Here is a 19,351-nt window from a genome sequence, read left to right as displayed (position 1 = left end):
TATTTTTTCTTCATTTCAAGCCTTTCCTTCATTTCAAGCCTTTCCTTCATTTCAAGCCTTTCCTTCATTTCAAGCTTTTCCTTCATTTCAAGCTTTTCCTTCATTTCAAGCTTTTCCTTCATTTCAAGCTTTTCCTTCATTTCAAGCTTTTCCTTCATTTCAAGCTTTTCCTTCATGTCGAGCTTTTCTTCATTTAAGGGAGTTTCCTCCTACAGTTACGGTACTACAAAGTTGTACAATCCAGTACTTTGCATGGTAGTAAGATTTTTGTTTCCTTCTTGCAGATTAAATATACAGACTGAGAGAACATTTGGAAATCCCAGTGTCGATTGTAACGCTTTGTTGGACGAGTGGAAGAATGTTATTCACGGCAAGTTTGAAAGGCCATGACCGAAAAAGGAAAAAAAAACGCGTGATGCGTCGACGAGCGGTCACTTCTAACTTTTGTTTTTGTCAAGTACGGTGATATGGAATCAAAAATTGGATCCGAGATTATTAGTAGGCCTAATGGTTGAACATTATAACAATCTGAATGAAGAACAATCAAAAGAAGTAGGTATATCTCATTGTTTAATAGCATGTGTATTTTTATTTGTAGTACTACTTTGACCTGTAACATTGCAAACTTCTAAATAAAAACTGTTTTCTTTTCAGTATGCACATGATAGGAAACTTTACAGAATGGTGAACAATCAAGGGCAGCAAGAACGTGTTACATTAGCGAAAGGTTGTGTGAAAAAACCGGAAGATCTGTTTTGGTCATTTCGGTACACAAACTATGAATGAAAAACAACCGTTTATTGTTTCTGTAGGCGTGTGGGTGGGGGGGGGGGGGGGTTTAAATCAAATAATAAATCATTTTATACAAATTTTGGTTAAATTTTTGAAATGTAAATATTATGATACGAAACCTGAATTAAACTGGAATATGTATACATTTATTTCATCTAGCCTGAATCATTTTTTAAAATTTACAAATAAAAGACGATTAGATGATGATGATGATGATGATGATGATGATGATGATGATGACCACTACGGAATAAAATCGAAGCAACTCATTAAAAGTAGATGAGTAGAGGCCTAGTTATTGGACTAATGAATATTCATGTTTATTTTGTGACGTTTTTACGAGGGGTCCCTAACTTATGTACGAAAAGTAATGTCCAGGACATACCTATGCGTATTTCAATGTTAAAAGGGCAGGTTTAGATGAACATAGTCATATCCATAAAGTTTGACGTAAGAGTTGAGCTAACTACAATTTGCTAATGCAAATGCTTTCTGTCGAGCCGTCTGTGTATGGGGTTCGACTCCCATGAGCTACTTCTTTTACTTTATAGTGAGAGAGAGATTATTTAGAGTTAGGTTTAGTTATATTTCGGCTATCTTTCACATAGGGTCCTCAACCTATGTACGAAAAAAAATCATTTTGCGGGATTAGTCACAGATCCAGGGGAATACATTTTATCTTTCTTTTATTTTTAATTTTAGCTCTAAGACTGGTTGTATATAAACTAAATACTCACATGCGGCATGCACGCCCGTATATAGTAACCTTACGTAAATTCATGCCATGTCACAACAACTGATACTAATATGAGAATCGACTGGTACACCAACCTAGATAAACTTGTGTTTACACGACCGTTCATCTCATCCAATCCGGTTATTATATTTCAGGTATCTTATTGATATTGAATACATAAGATAAACTTTACTATTGATGGTGTGATCGAGATAGCGGTATGTCAACAACGTGCTGAATGTCAACAACGTATTCTCAGTTATATAATATCATATTTATCCTAATTCAATCAATTTGCTTAAAACATTTGGAGCACAAATTGTCACAAATGACTACAAACAAATAAACTACTGGAAGGAAGAAGATCTAGTGCTCTTTGTAAGTCGTAGATTATAGATATGGATTTACATGAAGACGATGTTTTGGAGCTAAATGTTGGTGGTTGTTTTTACTCCACAAATCGATCAACCTTAACTCGTTATCCAGATTCTATGCTGGGTGCTATGTTCAGTGGTCGTCTTCCTTCTAAAGTTGATCAGTGTAACCGCTACATTATTGACGGAGATGGGCCTACATTCCGACACGTTTTGAATTTTCTGCGAAGATCAAAACTTATTCTTCCTGACGGATTTAAAGAGTGGGATATTTTATCGATTGAAGCAGATTTTTACCAGATAGAAGATCTTATCCGGCTTATTGAAAAAGCAAGAGAACAAATTCGTCGTGATGAAGAAAGGGAGAGAACTAGTAAGAGCCAGTGGCGTAGGCCTATATCTATTCTACAAAACACAGTCGATAAATTACCATCGATATCACGTTTTCTGGAATTGAAAAGAGGTGGTTCCCAGTTTGAAACAAATTTCCCAAATATCACATCCAAAATCATCTGTAACACTTTATGGAAATAACTCAATTAGAAGATATAGAAAAATATAGGACATTTACAATAGACTTATGAGCCATGACCGAGTTATATAACGCCATGTAATGTTATTTTTATCAATGTTGCCGACATTATACAGTACTCTCCTGCCCAACGTGCACAAGAAGACTATACATTTTTGAAAATTGACAAATTTGCGGATTTACTGACTTTTTGTCGATCTCCCAATTACAGATTGTTATTGTGTTTAAATTGAATGTTTGACACTTTCACAGGAGCATATTGATCATTTTAATTTATTACAAATAAAGAGTTTGTATACGTTTGTTATACAATTGTTCGCAACCATTATAATGGAATGTCAAAATGACCACAATTGGTGTACTAGAAATTTTTAAAACTATACTTGAGCTATTGAAATATCAATTAGAAATATAAAAGCATTAATTATACAAGTTGTAACGTTGATGCGTGTTCGAGATTTTAGCTTACAAATTAAATTAGTTGATAAATTATACTGTGCGAAGCTGAAAGTGATATTGTTACATAACAAAGGTTTCTTAATAAACCAAAATATAAACATAACTTGTTGATCTTTTTATTGATTTGATGCAGTGGTATTTGGTGGTCCATATTCATAGTGGCTTGTTTTTTAGTCGTGTTATTGTGTTGTTCTAGTTGTATAAAATCTATATGATGTGTCAACGCAACACAGAGGCGATGGATATAATATGTAACGTACGGTAGTCTTTATGCTAAAAAAATCCGGGTGTCCAGAAAACTCAGATCTCAGATATATCTGAGTTTTCTAGATCTAGAAAACTCGGATATCATTACCAGAATGGAACTAGAAAACTCAAATCAAATCATCAAATGATTGGTTGGTAAGTCATTTAGATCAATCCATTATTAATCAGAAAGTAGGTCATTTGAAATACTAGAGTATTATTAAAACTGATTACTGTACTAAGAGAGAGTGACGTTATTGTAAAATAGGAGTCTTTTATTGGTTGATTATAAATTAGTACACAGATGATTGAATAAAAACATAAATGGTGGATAACATGCTTCCGCTATTTAGTGTTTTATAGGCCCTGGGAAGGGAAGAGGTCTAGAATAGGGACGTATGATTCATTGCTTTTAAAATCATTATTAAAACGAAGTAGGCCCTATAGCCAAGCTTTCAATAATTCGTAGCTGTTGCCTATAACAATTCTGTATCTAAACTTTATTTTGTATTACAAAATCACCTTTGCAGACATGAATTTGAAAGGAGACGATGTTTTGGAGCTAAACGTAGGTGGTTGTTTTTACACTACAAGTCGATCAACATTAACTCGTTATCCAGATTCTATGCTGGGTGCTATGTTCAGTGGTCGTCTTCCTTCTAAAGTTGATCAGTGTAACCGCTACATTATTGACGGAGATGGGCCTACATTCCGACACATCTTGAATTTCCTGCGAAGATCAAAACTTATTCTACCCGATGGATTTAAAGAATGGGATATTCTATCGGCTGAAGCAGATTTCTACCAACTAGAAGACCTTATCCAATTAGTTGAAAATAAAGGAAAGAAAGGTAAAGGTTTAGACTTTATACAGATACACAAATTTGACAGGCATTGGCATATAGTTACCAGTCTTGAAAACATATTCTGTAAATTACCATCACTGAAACAGGCGTATAATTATCATACATTGTGGGATGAAAAGCCAAAGGAACTTCCCGAGTTTGAAGTGAACTTTGAGGCATTTGCCTTAACAAATCCTATGCCCATGTTAAAGAAAATAACTCAACTAGGATTTACATTGGAAACCACATGCTTCTGCTCGAACGAAGGATGGACATTTACAAGAGACTGTTATTTTTAAAATTAGTAACGCAAGTATCGTCAATTTTGTCAGGGAGGTTGACAGTCTACTACTACTGTAGATTACGGAGCTACCTTTGTCTATGGTATATATTGAAGAAACATTATACGACTTGCTTTAATCTCGAACATTACAAGTATACAATTTTCTTTAAAAAGTTTACGAAAGTGCACACGAGCCAGAAGTGTACACATGGGCTCCAGTATCACTTGCAAAAATATGTTTGTTACTGTTTATTTTGTTTTGACGTATGTTATTTTTATCAATGTTTCAACTTTACTAATATTAGTAACACAATAGTGTTGTTGCTGTCTGTCCACGCCCAAGAAAAATATATATTATTTGAAAACATTTTTTTTTAGAAATCATTTTCATGAGCTGGTTAACTGACTTTAATTTGCGAATTCATTGACTCGTTTGTTTGTTTTTTTTTTTTGGTTCATTATTATTTTGGAATTGTGTATGGAAAATGTAATGCCAAACAATTACGAGTAGCCTAGTTTTATGTAATTTAGTTTCACCGCACAGTAGTGGATCCGCAGGGGCACAACAGGCTGCAGTGTTTTGTGTCTAAATGTTTGTTATACACATTTTTACTATTCCACGTACGCATCCATATGCATGGTATCAAAATGACTGCAATTGTACTGGGTTTTAAACTGTATTTAAAAGCCCTGGGCGTGGAGTTAGCCGCTCTCGCTAATAGAAATATAAAATCATTATACTGCAGTTGTAACTTTTGCGCACATTTTTTGTAATTCTAAAGGTAGACTTAGGCCTACATTATGCTGCAGAGGAAATAAGTGTCATTACTGAATAAAAAGGTGTTGTACGACATCTCACCAACGTTGTAGACATAATTTGTTGATCTTTTTATTAATGATTTGATACAGTAATATTTATATATTCATCTTGCCCGACTCAATTATTTTTTGGAATTTACAAAATAAAACACGAATTTTGTTGTGATGATGACTGTGATGATGATTAGGAAGACCGTTACGAAATATAATCAAAACGACTCATTAAATGTAAATATAGTCAGATGGACTCTCTGTTAATCTAAACCTGCCATTTAGAGCACATGTGGTTCTATTAGAAATATAAAAACATTAATTATAGTTGTAACTGAGGATGTGCGTTCGAGATTTTTTAGATTAGTTAATAAATTATGAAGCTGAAAGTGATATTGTTACATAAAAAAGGTTTTAAATAAACCAAAAGTTTTGAACATAATTTATTGATCTTTTATTGATGCAGTGGTATTTGGTGGTCTCTCTCCATAGTGGCTTGTTTTTTTAATCGTGTTATTGTGTTGATCTAGTTGTATAAAATTTCTATGATCAACTTTGAGATAAGTTACATTGTAGTCTTTATACCCAAAAAAAATCCAACTAAGTAAGAAAGAGAGTGACTTTATTACAAAATGGGGGTCTTTTATTGGTTGATTACAAATTAATACTACAGACGATTGAATAAAAATATAACATAGCGGATAACATGCTTCCGATATTTAGTGTTTTATAGGCCCTGGGAAGGGAAGAGGTCTAGGGACGTATGACTCATTGCTTTTAAAATCATTCATGGCAATACACACGTGCGCAGTAAAAAATAAAGATTTTCCACAAAATGTTCTATCACACTAGGCACTGGTTACAAGTTGTTACTTCTTGCAGGTGTGAAAGGGGTATAAGTAAAATGTTACTCACTGTAGATATAACTTTCCATACCCTGGATCGTAAGAGGATTCCCTTCATTCCGATCCTTCAGTTGGAATTATTTCCTTTAATGTTTCATCATAGCCTCAATTGTCATTCCATCTAATAATAAATGTTATTATTTTAAATATTATAATATTTATCAATCAATCGGGCATCATTCAGTCAAAAATGACTATGGTAAAGAAATTGGACCATTTCAGAACCAAATTAGCCAGTATGCCAGGGCATATACCGTATTAATAATTATATACGAAACTCCTTAAAGTTGCCCAATAATTCTGATTCTAATATCTGTTTTATTTATCTAATATTTGTTTATCTAGGCTAGCCCAGGCCGTCGTCTACTAGGCTAGCCCAGGCCGTCGTCTACTACTATTGCTGCTGCTACTATTGCTACCGCTATTCAATGTAGGCCTAGGCCTAGTTAAAAACAATAATAATTTTAACACCAGTTCCTTCAAATTTCCAATATCTTCCAATGATTCATAATGATGCCTCAATCAAATATATATTTTTTTAATACATAACTACAGTGTTTTAACTTTAGCTAGGCCTACATAATAAACAACAGTTGACGGGCGTGACGTGTGTAAGGACCTATAATATATCAAAACTGCAGCTGAGTGACGTAGGCCTACTAGGCCTAGTACTATGTTCATTGCGTAGAGGCTAGCTGTTATATACTATAGTGTAGTAGTAGCCTAGGCCAAGAATATAAGTATGCCTAGCTTATTTTGGCCCTCTAGATGCTAGCTAGCTAGGTAGGACCTCCTCTCTAAAACTAGGCTTAGGCCTACTAGCTAGGCCTAGCCTATTACTAACTAGGCCTAGTAGGCCTACTACTATCTAACTAGCCTAGTAGTAGGCCTACAGTAGGCCTAGACCTAGGCTAGTTAACCTAGGCCTACCTAAAAAAACTTGACCACTGTATTGTAATGTTTAACAGCAAATCTTCAGACATTTATTAGAAATATCAATTCAAATTCTACTAAAATTTCGATTCAATTGTTGCGTACACGCACGAGGACCATGCCACATGTCCGAAGTTTGTCCGCCGCGCGCGTAGTTGTGCTAGAGAGGCCACCAAAAGCAAGGCCTAGTCGTTGTGTATCCAGGCGGCCTCTGAATAATGTACTACCGTCAATTTTTAAAACTAGCGAGGTATGTTAAGGGCGCTATTTTGATTTTAAAATAGCAGAACTTGGTTTAATATAAGTGGAAATTGAATTTAAAATAATTTCGTAAATGTATAAAGAAGAGATAGTATCAACGTTTACAAGTTGATGTTAAATGTAAAATGAAAAAAAGATAAAACATATTGATGTGTTAAAGCATCTCTCAAAGTTTAAATATAATTTATATTCATATAGTGGCCGGCTGGCTCGTTTTTTTGTTATTTTTTTTAGTCATTATATGTAATATGTGCTGTTAACTCCGAATATTATAAGACTCCCATTGCCTTTTCAAAATGCCTTGATACGTCACTGTATCCCAATATCTGATTGGGCTGCCTATCAATGTGCGCATGGGCATTACAGTATTATTTGTTTTTACATTAAATAATACATGTCTAACCAATGGCTGGAGTGGTACAAATCTAACCTGAATATTCTGCCGTTTTATAGATCATTATTATATTGGAGCGAGTAGGCCTAATTTGACAATGGCTTCACACAAAGACGATATTGTAGAGTTAAATGTTGGTCGATCAACATTAACTCGTTATCCAGATTCTATGCTGGGTTTAATGTTCAGTGGTGATCTTCCTCCTTCTAAAGTCGATCAGTGTAACCGCTACATTATTGACGGAGATGGGCCTACATTCAGACACATTTTAAATTTTCTACGAAGATCAAAGCTAATTCTACCTGAAGGATTTAAAGAGTGGGATGTTTTATCAGCTGAAGCAGATTTCTACCAACTACCAGATCTTGTCAGATTAATTGAACAACAGGCAAACAAGAGCGATGTTTTGGAGCTAAATGTTGGTGGGTGTTTTTACACCACAAGTCGATCAACCTTAACTCGTTATCCATATTCTATGCTTGGTGCTATGTTCAGTGGTCGTCTTCCTTTTAAAGTTGATCAGTGTAACCGCTACATTATTGACGGAGATGGACCTACATTTCGACACATCTTGAATTTCCTACGACGGTCAAAACTCATTCTTCCTGAGGGATTTAAAGAATGGGATATTTTATTCAGTGAAGCGGATTTCTTCAAACTTCCAGGACTGGTTCCACTGATTGGAAATGCGAAAGAACACATTCGTAAGGACAACATAAAGATAAGTAAATGTTTAGACTTTATACAGGTAGACAAGGTAACATCCTCATTGTATGTATCTAGCAATCTGCCAAACATATTCTGTAAACTACCATCATTAAAACTGGGAATTTCAAAACTCCAAGATTATCAACGGGAGAAAAATCGAGTGACAGTTTCCCATCCGGACGCACCTGATCATCTGACACTGTTAAAGGAAATAATTCAACTAGGATTTACATTGGAAACTGCTTGCTTAGGTTCGAAGGATAGATAGATGGACATTTACCAGAGAGACCACTGCGCCCACTATATAATGTGTAAATAACGTGCTACTAATTGTTCAAATTTCTTTAGTAACGCAAGTTGTCAAGATTTGTTTAGTTGATCAATGTATCGTTTTGATTTTGTGGCACCATTTCTTATGCCTAATATTGATTGCCATTTTCCCTAAGGCTTTTAAAGAGACAATTCCAATAAGCCAGTCCGCAAAAATGGGTTAAATGTTAACAGGTGGATATTCGCATAATTTTGTAGGAGCAAATTCGAGAAAGTTAAAATATTGTTGTTCCAAGTCCAGTCCTAACCTAAAAGAACAATTATTATTATTATTACAATATTACTAAATTAACTGTGTATGTATTTTGCTGCTTTTTTCATTTGGTAGTTGTAAAACAATTCAATAAAGATTGACTGTTAAAGCCTATAGTCTCAATGTATTTTGTAGTATACAAATTAGACACACAGAAAGTATAGAGATACGGCGGAGAATCGCAGATTGAGGCTCCGCTTATGGTGGTTTAGTGAAAAACCTGTGTAGGCTATTTCAGGTTTCTAACTTCAACCCCCGAGACATCGCTTTGCTGAAAATCACATTCAGGCTTGTCATAATGTTTAACCACTTGTGTTAAGTTAATCATTGTGTTAAATAAATAAGATAGAATGGTACGCTGTTATTGTCTGTTGACATGGGGCTGAACAACACATAGTGTGTAGCGCAAATTTATACATTTTTCGATCATGTTAAAATATGTGAATTGAAAGTATACTTAACACTATCTAAAAAGCGAATTAATAATAAGTATACAATTATATTTCAAAACAAACTAGCATAATACAGACACGAAAAGTACCTAACTCTACCTTCTCATACTATTATTCACCACATCTTTTGGTGTATAAATATTACATAATGAATTATAAGCTAGAAATATGGATCGCACAATATCGTGAATGCCAGGAATTAACTGAACATTAGAGATGGGAACGAGAAACGACCAGGATAGAAAATGATAGTCAAATTGTGAGGTGGAAAAGGCTGGCAAATTGGAACGGGTGGGGATACCGTAATAACCCAGAATTGTAAGGAGATTTTGTACTTGAATTGATGGTGAAGAACGAAGCCATTATTTTGTAGAGTACAGTTGGATTGTTCTCCGGAATAAGAAGAGAAATATTGTAAACAGGATCTATTTTGTCTTTCGAAGAAAGAATAAATTGTTCGGTACTGTGTTCTTTATGGCGGGGGACCAGGAGGGTGAATTATATTTGATAATCAACTTAACTGTTGTATATTATTTACCTCCGCCAAATTGAGGAAGTCGATATTGCTAAAATAATTAATGTAAACGTTAAAGATATGATATTGTGCAAGGTAAACCATAAACCCGCTCCATTCCTAGGTTTGGCTAAAAAGATATGAATGCCTCCTGGTAAAAGAAACTTAACAAACAAAGCTATCTAAAACTAGCAAAGCCTTTTTCTTGGCTGCGCCCCTGGAGCCTGATATGGAGCTGCTTTCGATGATATCGTTTTTCAAACCGTAATTCCTAGCCATAAATAAACACTACACGTACGTGTCATAATGGTTTGAGCCATAAAATCTAACCTGGACATAATTTTGCAGTTTTTGTTGTGGCAGATAATTTGAAACATGGATTCGCATGTAGACGACGTGTTGGTGCTAAATGTTGGTGGTTGTTTTTACACCACAAGTCGATCAACCTTAACTCGTTATCCAGATTCTATGCTGGGTGCTATGTTTAGTGGTCGTCTTCCTTCTAAAGTCGATCAGTGTAACCGCTACATTATTGACGGAGATGGGCCTATATTCCGACACGTTTTGAATTTCCTACGAAGATCCAAACTTATTCTACCCAATGGATTTAAGGATTGGGATATTTTATCAGCTGAAGCAGATTTTTACCAAATTCCGGAGCTGATTCAACTCATTGATAAAAGAATGACGGGCAAATGTTTTGACTTCATAGAAGTAGAATTTGTGGGCTCGTGTAAAAGTGGTTATCCTAAAACTCAACAAATATTTGTACCACCTACAGTAGCCGGCTTTTGGTGGTTGTTTGCCTCACCTAACCTAATCGACAAGATGCCATGTGTAAAATCTGGATTGATGTCTAAGCAGCGAGAAAGCTGTTATGAGCCGGAGATGGTTTATAATGGTTATTGTAAGCACGCTGAGTATGGATTGAAACTTCCCGAACACTTTTCATTAAATCGTTTGCAACTTTTTAAGGAGATAACTCAACTAGGGTTTACATTGATATCAACATCCTTTGCAAGTCGCCATGCTAGGTGGACATTTGCAAGAGAATGTCTTCTATAGTAAATCACCGATTAACTGTTATTATAACAATAACAAAAACATAAACGGAAAATCAATGTTCCATTCATGATATCCCTAACTTTACCATTAGGGTTGAGCTAATGTTGTATACATGCATCTTAAACATTCATTGACAATTCTCAATTAAGCCCGTAGTCTTCAAACATTTATTTGCAAAAATAAGTATACAGCACATTTGTTTAAAAAAATTGATTCGACCAATGTTCATGTCTTTGACACAGCAAACCAAACGAAGCAGACATCGATAGGCCTACCCTAGTCTATCTCTTACAAAAGTGCTTGATCATTAGATAAATAAGATTTGTAAAATCAGTCATATTAAGTGTCTGTTCACGAGGGACTGTATCAACATTATGTCCGTTCTTTTCCTTAATCATAGTTCAAAGTCTGATTCATGTTTTCATATTTAAAATCCTTCTCTACGCATGCGTATAAGCTGACGCATCCGATTGGCGCGAACATATTAGCCTAGTGGAAAATCGGCTTTATAGTGATTGAAGGAAATTGTTCGAATCTAACCATAATATAACCATTGTCCTTTTAGTTTATATTCTGATTTTCAAGTTAGTTTGCAGACATGGATTCAAAGGTTGATGAAGTTTTGGAGCTAAACGTTGGTGGTTGTTTTTACACCACAAGTCGATCAACATTAATAATTCGTTATCCAGATTCTATGCTGGGTGCTATGTTCAGTGGTCGTCTTCCTTCTAAAGTTGATCAGTGTAATCGCTACATTATTGACGGAGATGGGCCTGCATTCCGACATGTTTTGAATTTCCTACGAAGATCAAAACTTATTCTACCTGAGGGATTTAAAGAGTGGGATATTTTATCATCTGAAGCAGATTTCTACCAACTAGAAGACCTTATCCAATTAGTTGAAAATAAAAAGACAGGAAAATACTTGGATTTCATAGAGGTACGCACAGGAAGTTCATCCTCGTGGAATATATCTACCAGTGTGGCAAACATATTCAATCATTACCATCTCTACGAAGGCGATTTACGACAACCGATTTTATTCCAAAAATAACCATAAGTGTCCCAACAAATCATATGACTTTGTTTAAGGAAATAACTCAACTAGGATTTAGGCCTACATTTGCAACAGACTCGAAATACCCTTGTTGAACTTTTACAAGAGACTGTGACACTTATGATGTACAATATTATTACGGTATCGGCTAAGTTTTAAAACTTAGTATCTCATTTAGAGTGTTTGTGTTGTTGATTTCGGATCCATTTGAGAACAGATTTTCGGAAAAAGAAATCTGTAAAATGAACATTATTATATTTACGATTATCCTTCCATGAAATAACAAGGGGCGTCTACATGAGGTTTGGAAGGGCATGGAACTAGTCGTCTTTTGAAAAATAATAATTTCATTTTTCCTTTAAGACATGAACCGACACAGCAGCCTCTAAATCCCCATATACGTTAACTAAATGAAGTTCTCAAGTTCTCAAAAATATTAGAGTTTTACTATAATTTTTTAGACAGTTGTCTGTATTTAGTGTAGCTAAAGCTTAGTTCCCACTAGAACGTAACGCAAGGACGTAAACGCAACGCAAGCGTTTTAACCAATGACAAGCGAAGTTATAGACAGTTAGCAATCACAAGTGAATAAGCCATCGCTTGTGATTGGTCAATTCACTTGCGTTGCGTTACGTCCTTGTGTTGCGTCACTAGTGGGAACCACGCTTTAGGTACAGTATTTTAGGACATTTTCCCCAAATAAAATAATTACTGTACTGTATCTAAATCAAACATTAAAGCTATATGAGGTTTATCCATATTTATTGGAGACAAATTTATAATGTAATCATCTCATGCAAATTTAACAACTATCGATTATGGTTGATCCAATTTAATTGTATGCATTTTAACAAATCACTCCACCATATCAACTTAAACGTGTTGATTGTGATTATAGATAGAATACCTGCTAACTGTAGATATAAACTTTTTTAATAACAAAATGTAAAGATAGTAGTAATGTAAACAGTTTCAATTATTATATCAAATTTACACCTATTGATTTAAATACATACAACATTAATTTCATACTAAAACTTGCTCTTAATAAACACCTTAATTGATTCAGTAAAATAAATTACCTACTTATGATCGTTTCAGAGTAAACTGTTTTGTTGTTTGACCACATAATATCTTTTTTATATCGTTTTTTAGATCTTCTTCCTTTTTAAAAATCGTACTTTTACTTTTGAGCGTTTCCCTTTAAGCCTCTGGACAATCATGTGTGCAAGACACATTCGCCGTTATATCATTGATGTTATATATTTCCTTTCTTTAAGAATACAGTCTCTCTCTTATGCGTTTCCTTTTCATCTGCACAATCATTTGACATGATCTGTGTTAGATAACACGTGTGGGTCATGTTTAAAAATAAAAAGAAAATGAGTTTCTTATAACTCTAAAAGTACATTATTTTGGTTCAACTAAAACAATTAGGCCTAATAGATTGATTTGGAATCATATGAATTTATTTAATGACGGTAGTTTTATATTTGTACATTGTTTAATGTGACGGATAACAAGTTTATGTCCGTTTGTGTATGGGTATGTAATTTGCAAATCATAAGGTAGACTTGCCCCATATTCATTGTCTTTTTTTATTTATTTATTTTTATTTCGATTTTTGTGAAAATACCAAAATCAAGAAGTATACATATGAAACGCCATATGTGCCAAAATATTTATCTTTTTACTAATACTGTATTAAAACAAACCTCCGTCTGGAACCCAGACTAACCATAAGGTAATGTACGCGGCATTTGATTTCAGCTCAGAGAGAAAAAGGTTCATAGTATTTACAATACTGATATTGGTTACTCAATGGAGCTTTCTTCATGAACACACAAATAAAAACAAAAGAAAGAACAGATATAGAAACCTATTGTAGAGAATCACTACACATAATATGGTGTCTCTCCTGTATGTATTCTCAAATGAATGTTTAAATTATTACTTCTTTTACAATTCTTCCTACATTGTCCGAAAGTCAGATGATGATAGGCCTATCTAGACACCTCTTTGTTCATCATGGTTAGCCCATCTTTTATACCTTGATTGTTTCCACATATAGACAGACAGATCAGATCCTCTTAAATTATAAAAGAATTTATAGCTTCTAAATTAGGATTCTATTCACATTCACATTTCTTAAAGCTCTGTAATGGAATGCACATACAATTGTTCTGTTGTTGAATTAGTAGCATCATTTACATCCTGGTCACCAGTGTTCAATAGTGCCAACAACTCACTACCGTTTGACATGTATTGTATACCTGATCCATGCATCCTTTTAAATTTCTTCCCACAATGTTCACATTCATAGGGTGTCTCTCCTGTGTGTATTCTCAAATGACTTTTCAAATGCTCACTTCTTTTAAATTTCTTCCTACAATGTTCACATTCATATGGTGTCTCTCCTGTGTGTATTCTCAAATGACTTTTCAAATGCTCACTTCTTTTAAATTTCTTCCTACAATGTTCACATTCATATGATTTCTCGCCTGTGTGTATTCTCAAATGTTTTTCGAAAGACCCACTTCCTTTAAATTGCTTCCCACATTGTTTACATTCATAGGATGTCTCTCCTTTGTGTATTCTCAAATGACTTTTCAAATTCCCATTAAGTTTAAATTTCTTTCCACAATGTTCACATTCATAGGGTGTATTCTCAAATGACTTTTCAAATGCTCACTTCTTTTAAATTTCTTTCTACAATGTTAACATTCATAAGGTGTTTCTCTTGTGTGTATTCTCAAATGTCTTTTCAAAGACCCCCTTTCTTTAAATTTCTTTCCACAATGTTCACGTTCATATGGTGTCTCTCCTGTGTGTATTCTCAAATGTCTTTTCAAAGACCCCCCTTTCTTTAAATTTCTTTCCACAATGTTCACATTCATATGGTGTCTCTCCTGTGTGTATTCTCAAATGAAGTTTCAAATTCCCATTATGTTTAAATTTCTTCCCACATTGTTCACATTCATATGGTGTCTCTCCTGTGTGTATTCTCAAATGACTTTTCAAATGCTCACTTCTTTTAAATTTCTTCCCACAATGTTCACATTCATATGGTGTCTCTCCTGTGTGTATTCTCAAATGACTTTTCAAATTCCCATTATGTTTAAATTTCTTCCCACAATGTTCACATTCATATGGTGTCTCTCCTGTGTGTATTCTCAAATGACTTTTCAAATTCCCATTATGTTTAAATTTCTTCCCACAATGTTCACATTCATATGATTTCTCGTCTGTGTGTATTCTCAAATGTTTTTCGAAAGACCCACTTCCTTTAAATTGCTTCCCACATTGTTTACATTCATAGGATGTCTCTCTTTTGTGTATTCTCAAATGACTTTTCAAATTCCCATTCTGTTTAAATTTCTTCCCACAATGTTCACATTCATATGGTGTCTCTCCTGTGTGTATTCTGAAATGAATTTTCAAATGCTGACTTCTTTTAAATTTCTTCCCACATTGTTCACATTCATATGGTGTCTCTCCTGTGTGTATTCTCAAATGACTTTTCAAATTCTTACTTCTTTTAAATTTCTTCCCACAATGTTCACATTCATATGGTGTCTCTCCTTTGTGTATTCTCAAATGACTTTTCAAATGCCCATTAAGTTTAAATTTCTTTCCACAATGTTCACATTCATATGGTGTCTCTCCTGTGTGTATTCTCAAATGACTTTTCAAATGCTCACTTCTTTTAAATTTCTTCCTACAATGTTCACATTCATATGTTTTCTCGCCTGTGTGTTTTCTCAAATATCTTTCGAAAGACCCACTTCCTTTAAATTGCTTCCCACATTGTTTACATTCATAGGATGTCTCTCCTTTGTGTATTCTCAAATGACTTTTCAAATTCCCATTAAGTTTAAATTTCTTTCCACAATGTTCACATTCATAGGGTGTATTCTCAAATGACTTTTCAAATGCTCACTTCTTTTAAATTTCTTTCTACAATGTTAACATTCATAAGGTGTTTCTCTTGTGTGTATTCTCAAATGTCTTTTCAAAGACCCCCTTTCTTTAAATTTCTTTCCACAATGTTCACATTCATATGATGTCTCTCCTGTGTGTATTCTCAAATGTCTTTTCAAAGACCCCCTTTCTTTAAATTTCTTTCCACAATGTTCACATTCATATGGTGTCTCTCCTGTGTGTATTCTCAAATGAAGTTTCAAATTCCCATTATGTTTAAATTTCTTCCCACATTGTTCACATTCATATGGTGTCTCTCCTGTGTGTATTCTCAAATGACTTTTCAAATGCTCACTTCTTTTAAATTTCTTCCCACAATGTTCACATTCATATGGTGTCTCTCCTGTGTGTATTCTCAAATGACTTTTCAAATTCCCATTATGTTTAAATTTCTTCCCACAATGTTCACATTCATATGGTGTCTCTCCTGTGTGTATTCTCAAATGACTTTTCAAATTCCCATTATGTTTAAATTTCTTCCCACAATGTTCACATTCATATGATTTCTCGTCTGTGTGTATTCTCAAATGTTTTTCGAAAGACCCACTTCCTTTAAATTGCTTCCCACATTGTTTACATTCATAGGATGTCTCTCTTTTGTGTATTCTCAAATGACTTTTCAAATTCCCATTCTGTTTAAATTTCTTCCCACAATGTTCACATTCATATGGTGTCTCTCCTGTGTGTATTCTGAAATGAATTTTCAAATGCTGACTTCTTTTAAATTTCTTCCCACATTGTTCACATTCATATGGTGTCTCTCCTGTGTGTATTCTCAAATGACTTTTCAAATTCTTACTTCTTTTAAATTTCTTCCTACAATGTTCACATTCATATGGTGTCTCTCCTTTGTGTATTCTCAAATGACTTTTCAAATGCCCATTAAGTTTAAATTTCTTCCCACATTGTTTACATTCATATGATTTCTCTCTTGTGTGTATTCTCAAATGACTTTTCAAATGCTCACTTCTTTTAAATTTCTTCCCACAATGTTCACATTCATATGGTGTCTCTCCTGTGTGTATTCTCAAATGACTTTTCAAATTCTTACTTCTTTTAAATTTCTTCCCACAATGTTCACATTCATATGGTGTCTCTCCTGTGTGTATTCTCAAATGACTTTTCAAATGCTCACTTCTTTTAAATTTCTTCCTACAATGTTCACATTCATATGTTTTCTCGCCTGTGTGTTTTCTCAAATATCTTTCGAAAGGTCCACTTTGTTTAGATTTCTTACCACATTGTGTCTCTCCTTTGTGTATTCTCAAATGACTTTTCAAATTCCCATTAAGTTTAAATTTCTTCCCACATTGTTTACATTCATATGATTTCTCTCTTGTGTGTATTCTCAAATGACTTTTCAAATGCTCACTTCTTTTAAATTTCTTCCCACAATGTTCACATTCATATGATCTCTCTCCTGTGTGTATTTTTAAATGTCTTTTCAAAGGCCCACTTCTTTTAAATTTCTTCCTACAATGTTCACATTCATATGGTGTCTCTACTGTGTGTATTATCAAATGACTTTTCAAAGATCCTTGTTCTTTAAATTTCTTCCCACAATGTTCACATTCATATGGTGTCTCTCCTGTGTGTATTCTCAAATGAATTTTCAAATTCCCATTATGTTTAAATTTCTTCCCACATTGTTCACATTCATATGGTGTCTCTCCTGTGTGTATTCTCAAATGCCTTTTCAAATGCTCACTTCTTTTAAATTTCTTCCCACAATGTTCACATTCATATGGTGTCTCTCCTGTGTGTATTCTCAAATGACTTTTCAAATTCCCATTATGTTTAAATTTCTTCCCACAATGTTCACATTCATAGGGTGTCTCTCCTGTGTGTATTCTCAAATGAATTTTCAAATGCTCACTTCTTTTAAATTTCTTCCCACATTCTTCACATTCATATGGTGTCTCTCCTGTGTGTATTCTCAAATGACTTTTCAAATTCTTACTTCTTTTAAATTTCTTCCTACAATGTTCACATTCATATGATTTCTCGCCTGTGTGTATTCTCAAATGTTTTTCGAAAGACCCACTTCTTTTAAATTTCTTCCCACAATGTTCACATTCATATGGTGTCTCTCTTGTGTGTATTCTCAAATGACTTTTCAAATGCCCATTAAGTTTAAATTTCTTTCCACAATGTTCACATTCATATGGTGTCTCTCCTGTGTGTATTCTCAAATGACTTTTCAAATGCTCACTTCTTTTAAATTTCTTCCTACAATGTTCACATTCATATGTTTTCTCGCCTGTGTGTTTTCTCAAATATCTTTCGAAAGGTCCACTTTGTTTAGATTTCTTACCACATTGTGTCTCTCCTTTGTGTATTCTCAAATGACTTTTCAAATTCCCATTAAGTTTAAATTTCTTCCCACATTGTTTACATTCATATGATTTCTCTCTTGTGTGTATTCTCAAATGACTTTTCAAATGCTCACTTCTTTTAAATTTCTTCCCACAATGTTCACATTCATATGGTGTCTCTCCTGTGTGTATTCTCAAATGACTTTTCAAAGGCCCACTTCTTTTAAATTTCTTCCTACAATGTTCACATTCATATGGTGTCTCTCCTGTGTGTATTATCAAATGACTTTTCAAAGATCCTTGTTCTTTAAATTTCTTCCCACAATGTTCACATTCATATGGTGTCTCTCCTGTGTGTATTCTCAAATGACTTTTGAAACTCCCACTTTCTTTAAATTTTATCCCATATTCACATTTCAACTCTTCCACAGTCCATGTTAGATGTATTCCTAAATGCACCTTCAAATCAATGAACTCAAATTTATCTCCACAGTGTTCACATTTATATTTCATAATTTATGAATGATATTGTTAATGTTGGTTTTTTGCTCAACCCAAATTTTTTTTAAACTTACTGTATTTAAATTACGTGTACGTAAAATTTCTATTTATAGTAAGTATATAATGATGCTGAATGTCAAAACCAAAATGCCTCTCATTTTCAAACAATAACTCTTGTCTAGCCTAGCTAGGCTACCTTGGCTTAGACCGAAGCCTCTCTTGTCCGCTTCCACCACCGCGGTCCCAATAAATGCCTCTTCTCGAACTTGCAATTCCGAAAGTCAGATGATGATAGGCCTCTACTCTGTGCTACTAGCTAGTACTAGCCTACTACTAGTAGAGTACACCTATCTACTCTAGGCTAGGGCCTAATAATACATTTAGACATTTTCAAACATCTCTCTGCTTATCATGGATCGCGCGCAATGCATACACACATTCAAAGTTCAAGCATCTTTCTGTAAAATAAACTTCGATCGAAGATATTTGTTAATGTTCCAATCAAAGAACTTATAATTAACAGAAGAATCTCCTGTTCTTCTATCTATTATCGAGGTATATTCAGAGCGTCATTTCGACGATCGAGCATTCTCTACTTCTACGGG

At 34.2% G+C, this 19,351-nt stretch overlaps 4 protein-coding genes and 1 long non-coding RNA gene across 6 annotated transcripts in view; 4 read left to right on the top strand and 1 right to left on the bottom strand.

The window, feature by feature from the left end:
- LOC140063237 (uncharacterized) overlaps positions 1–818 on the top strand; it is a 32,010-nt gene extending 31,192 nt beyond the window's left edge. For both annotated transcript variants that reach the window (XR_011847595.1, XR_011847594.1), the window contains 2 exons: positions 285–552; positions 655–818. This is a non-coding gene — a long non-coding RNA (uncharacterized lncRNA). The remainder of the gene's footprint in view (positions 1–284; positions 553–654) is intronic.
- A 1,108-nt stretch (positions 819–1,926) lies between these two features.
- LOC140062032 (BTB/POZ domain-containing protein KCTD6-like) lies at positions 1,927–2,697 on the top strand. The gene is made up of 2 exons (XM_072108074.1): positions 1,927–2,275; positions 2,687–2,697. Exons 1-2 carry the CDS (start codon positions 1,927–1,929, stop codon positions 2,695–2,697), a joined length of 360 nt encoding a protein of 119 aa, XP_071964175.1.
- Positions 2,698–3,517: 820 nt separating this feature from the next.
- Positions 3,518–5,143, top strand: LOC140062688 (BTB/POZ domain-containing protein KCTD6-like). The gene has a single exon (XM_072108992.1). It carries the CDS (start codon positions 3,672–3,674, stop codon positions 4,281–4,283), a length of 612 nt encoding a protein of 203 aa, XP_071965093.1. The 5' UTR covers positions 3,518–3,671; the 3' UTR covers positions 4,284–5,143.
- Positions 5,144–10,142: 4,999 nt separating this feature from the next.
- LOC140062031 (uncharacterized) lies at positions 10,143–11,946 on the top strand. Its single transcript, XM_072108073.1, has 2 exons — positions 10,143–10,734; positions 11,489–11,946. Exons 1-2 carry the CDS (start codon positions 10,203–10,205, stop codon positions 11,944–11,946), a joined length of 990 nt encoding a protein of 329 aa, XP_071964174.1. The 5' UTR covers positions 10,143–10,202.
- A 754-nt stretch (positions 11,947–12,700) lies between these two features.
- On the bottom strand, positions 12,701–18,787 carry LOC140062030 (uncharacterized). The gene is made up of 3 exons (XM_072108072.1): positions 15,918–18,787; positions 14,770–15,876; positions 12,701–14,631 (listed from the first exon to the last, which is right to left on the bottom strand). Exons 1-3 carry the CDS (start codon positions 18,756–18,758, stop codon positions 14,098–14,100), a joined length of 4,482 nt encoding a protein of 1,493 aa, XP_071964173.1. The 5' UTR covers positions 18,759–18,787; the 3' UTR covers positions 12,701–14,097.
- Positions 18,788–19,351: the final 564 nt, after the last annotated feature.

This window comes from Antedon mediterranea, chromosome 11 (assembly GCF_964355755.1).
Source record: "Antedon mediterranea chromosome 11, ecAntMedi1.1, whole genome shotgun sequence".
Classification (NCBI taxonomy): Eukaryota; Metazoa; Echinodermata; class Crinoidea; order Comatulida; family Antedonidae; genus Antedon; species Antedon mediterranea.
Note: the sequence above shows the minus strand (reverse complement) of the source record. Positions and strands in the feature narration are given on the sequence as shown.

Bases quoted from the DNA above. Each gene is read 5' to 3' on its own strand.
- LOC140062688 (XM_072108992.1), top strand. From the start codon at position 3,672: ATGAATTTGAAAGGAGACGATGTTTTGGAGCTAAACGTAGGTGGTTGT.
- LOC140062030 (XM_072108072.1), bottom strand. From the start codon at position 18,758: ATGAAATATAAATGTGAACACTGTGGAGATAAATTTGAGTTCATTGAT. The intron at 15,877-15,917 runs TAACATTGTAGA...TGAGCATTTGAA, and splicing joins GAGAAACACCTTATGAATGT to AAGTCATTTGAGAATACACC. The intron at 14,632-14,769 runs GACACCATATGA...AAGTGAGCATTT, and splicing joins TTGAGAATACACACAGGAGA to GAAAAGTCATTTGAGAATAC.
- LOC140062032 (XM_072108074.1), top strand. From the start codon at position 1,927: ATGGATTTACATGAAGACGATGTTTTGGAGCTAAATGTTGGTGGTTGT.
- LOC140062031 (XM_072108073.1), top strand. From the start codon at position 10,203: ATGGATTCGCATGTAGACGACGTGTTGGTGCTAAATGTTGGTGGTTGT. The intron at 10,735-11,488 runs GTAAGCACGCTG...GTTAGTTTGCAG, and splicing joins GATGGTTTATAATGGTTATT to ACATGGATTCAAAGGTTGAT.